We start from the raw sequence: 2081 nt of genomic DNA on the forward strand, positions 1-2081 counted from the left end.
TATATATATATATACACACACACACACACACACACATATGAGAATATATTTATATATGAGGAAACAAAAAATATGAGAATATATATACAGTAGATATACACATACATACATAGGTGCGGGTGTGCGTGCTGGAGTGGCAGTGCTGGTGGCAGCAATGCCCCCAACCACCCCCATGCCACCCCTTCCCCCACACTGAGTGACTATTACCTGGCTTCTCCCCACATTATCTATGTCCCACAGCCTGCTCAGTCCGGGTACTGACGAGATGCCCCGCCTCCTGCAGAGCCCGCACTGTACTGAGAGCCGTGCATTCCTTGTGACAGCCGCTGCTTGAGTCAGTGAGAGGCAGCCCTGGAGCCTCCGTGCCACTTCAATGACAGCCCAGCCAGCACGGCATCAGAGGGGCCAGTGGGGCAATTGAGGACCACCAAAATTTTCTCGTGGACCACCAGTTGGCGACCGCTGCACTAGAGCATTCCCAAATCTGCATATAAAACACGGTAATATGGAACAGCAAGGGAGAATGTGTATGCATCCGTTACTGAAAGTAAACTATAGTTTCCATGTCACTTGTGAATATATCTGTTTATTGCCAATAAATAACCGTGTAAGATTTTTTTCCCCTTCCAATCAAATGGACTTAATACGACATGGTTACAAAACTAAAATGTAGAAAAAGAATTCTGTGATTCACCACTGATCAGATAAGGAGAATTCTGATCATCTTATACATATCTAGTAGAAATTCTGGCCTTTGCCCTGGGTGACAGAATGTCTAGCTTCACTGCTGTTCTCCAGCTGTTGTGGAACTACAAATCCTATGAGGCATTGCAATATTCTCACAGCCACTGGCATGGCTCCCAGAGACAGATGCATGACGGGATTTGTAGTTTCACCCCAGCTAGAGGGCCGGATTTTGCCCACCCCTGATGTACGCTATCTCTAATAACAACTTGCTCCAGCGACAGAACGCCTTCATTGCCAGTTGCTTTGGCAGTCGCTGTGCGCGGTCCTCTCGAACGTTCATGTAATGCTGTAACTTGGCAGTGAAAACATTTGCACAGACATGTGAATGACTCAGCCTTGTTTCTCTTGTTCAGGTTCGGGCCAGCGCCATCGCCCAGGACGCCGACCAGAACTACGACTACGCCAGCAACAGCGTGGTGCTACACCTAGAGCCGGGCGACGAGGTCTACATTAAGCTGGATGGTGGCAAAGCCCACGGCGGCAATAACAACAAATACAGCACGTTCTCTGGATTTATCATCTATGCCGACTGAGGATACCTCAATTATCTGGAAGTAAACTCTCTGACTCCTGCAGCCCCGGCGTGACGGACTCCAGGGGCTGCTGACTATAGTGGCGATATAAGACGCTTAATGAATATGGGGACCATGCGCACTACTACGGAGATCCACTGCTACCTGAGTTACACCTCAAAAGACATCAAATATCCAATCAATTATATCCATATATGTCGTACACGTTACACAGATGTGTCACCCCCTTACCGCCAAAGCCAAAATTACTTGTCCGTGCCTGTGTGAATGAAATCCTACACAATAAAGTTTTTGTATTTAAAAAAAAAAAATCCCCAAGTATATATCAATTTATATCCTATACCAGTGGTAGGCAACCTCGGCACTCCAACTGTGGCGAATCTACAAATCACATAATGCCTCTGCCTTTAGGAGTCATGCTTGTGGCTGTCAGAGTCTGGCAATGGCTCATGGCACTTGTAGTTCCACAACAGTTGGAGTGCCGAGGTTGCCCACCCCTGTCCTATATCTTCGCTATTATAGCCATTTGTCAGCTTTGAACTTTCTAACCTGCCTGCCATTGATAATGCCCGGAGCGGACTAGCTGTATGGTGAAAGGATGATCCCCGGTCTCTGTTCTGCAATAATAAGAAATGGCGGACGGACGGTGGTGTATGTATTTGAGAGACAAGGAATAATATAAGCACAACTGTGAATAACGGTGGTGAAAAAAAAATGAAGAAGCGTAAACGTGAAAAAAACTGGTGTATTGGTTACATAAAACCATGAAACTATTGTATATTCTGTCAGACTTATTTTAAA

The 2081-nt window shown here is 46.0% G+C and overlaps 1 protein-coding gene across 1 annotated transcript in view; it reads left to right on the forward strand.

Moving 5' to 3' along the window:
• The window catches only part of C1QL3 (complement C1q like 3), a 31177-nt gene extending 29585 nt beyond the window's left edge, over positions 1–1592 (forward strand). The window contains exon 2 of the mRNA XM_018564112.1: positions 1101–1592. Coding sequence (XP_018419614.1) covers positions 1101–1280 — 180 coding nt within the window. The 3' untranslated portion in view covers positions 1281–1592. The remainder of the gene's footprint in view (positions 1–1100) is intronic.
• The last annotated feature ends 489 nt before the right edge of the window (positions 1593–2081 follow it).

Source organism: Nanorana parkeri, unplaced genomic scaffold, assembly GCF_000935625.1.
Source record: "Nanorana parkeri isolate BGI_ZX_2015 unplaced genomic scaffold, ASM93562v1 scaffold23, whole genome shotgun sequence".
Taxonomy (NCBI): domain Eukaryota; kingdom Metazoa; phylum Chordata; class Amphibia; order Anura; family Dicroglossidae; genus Nanorana; species Nanorana parkeri.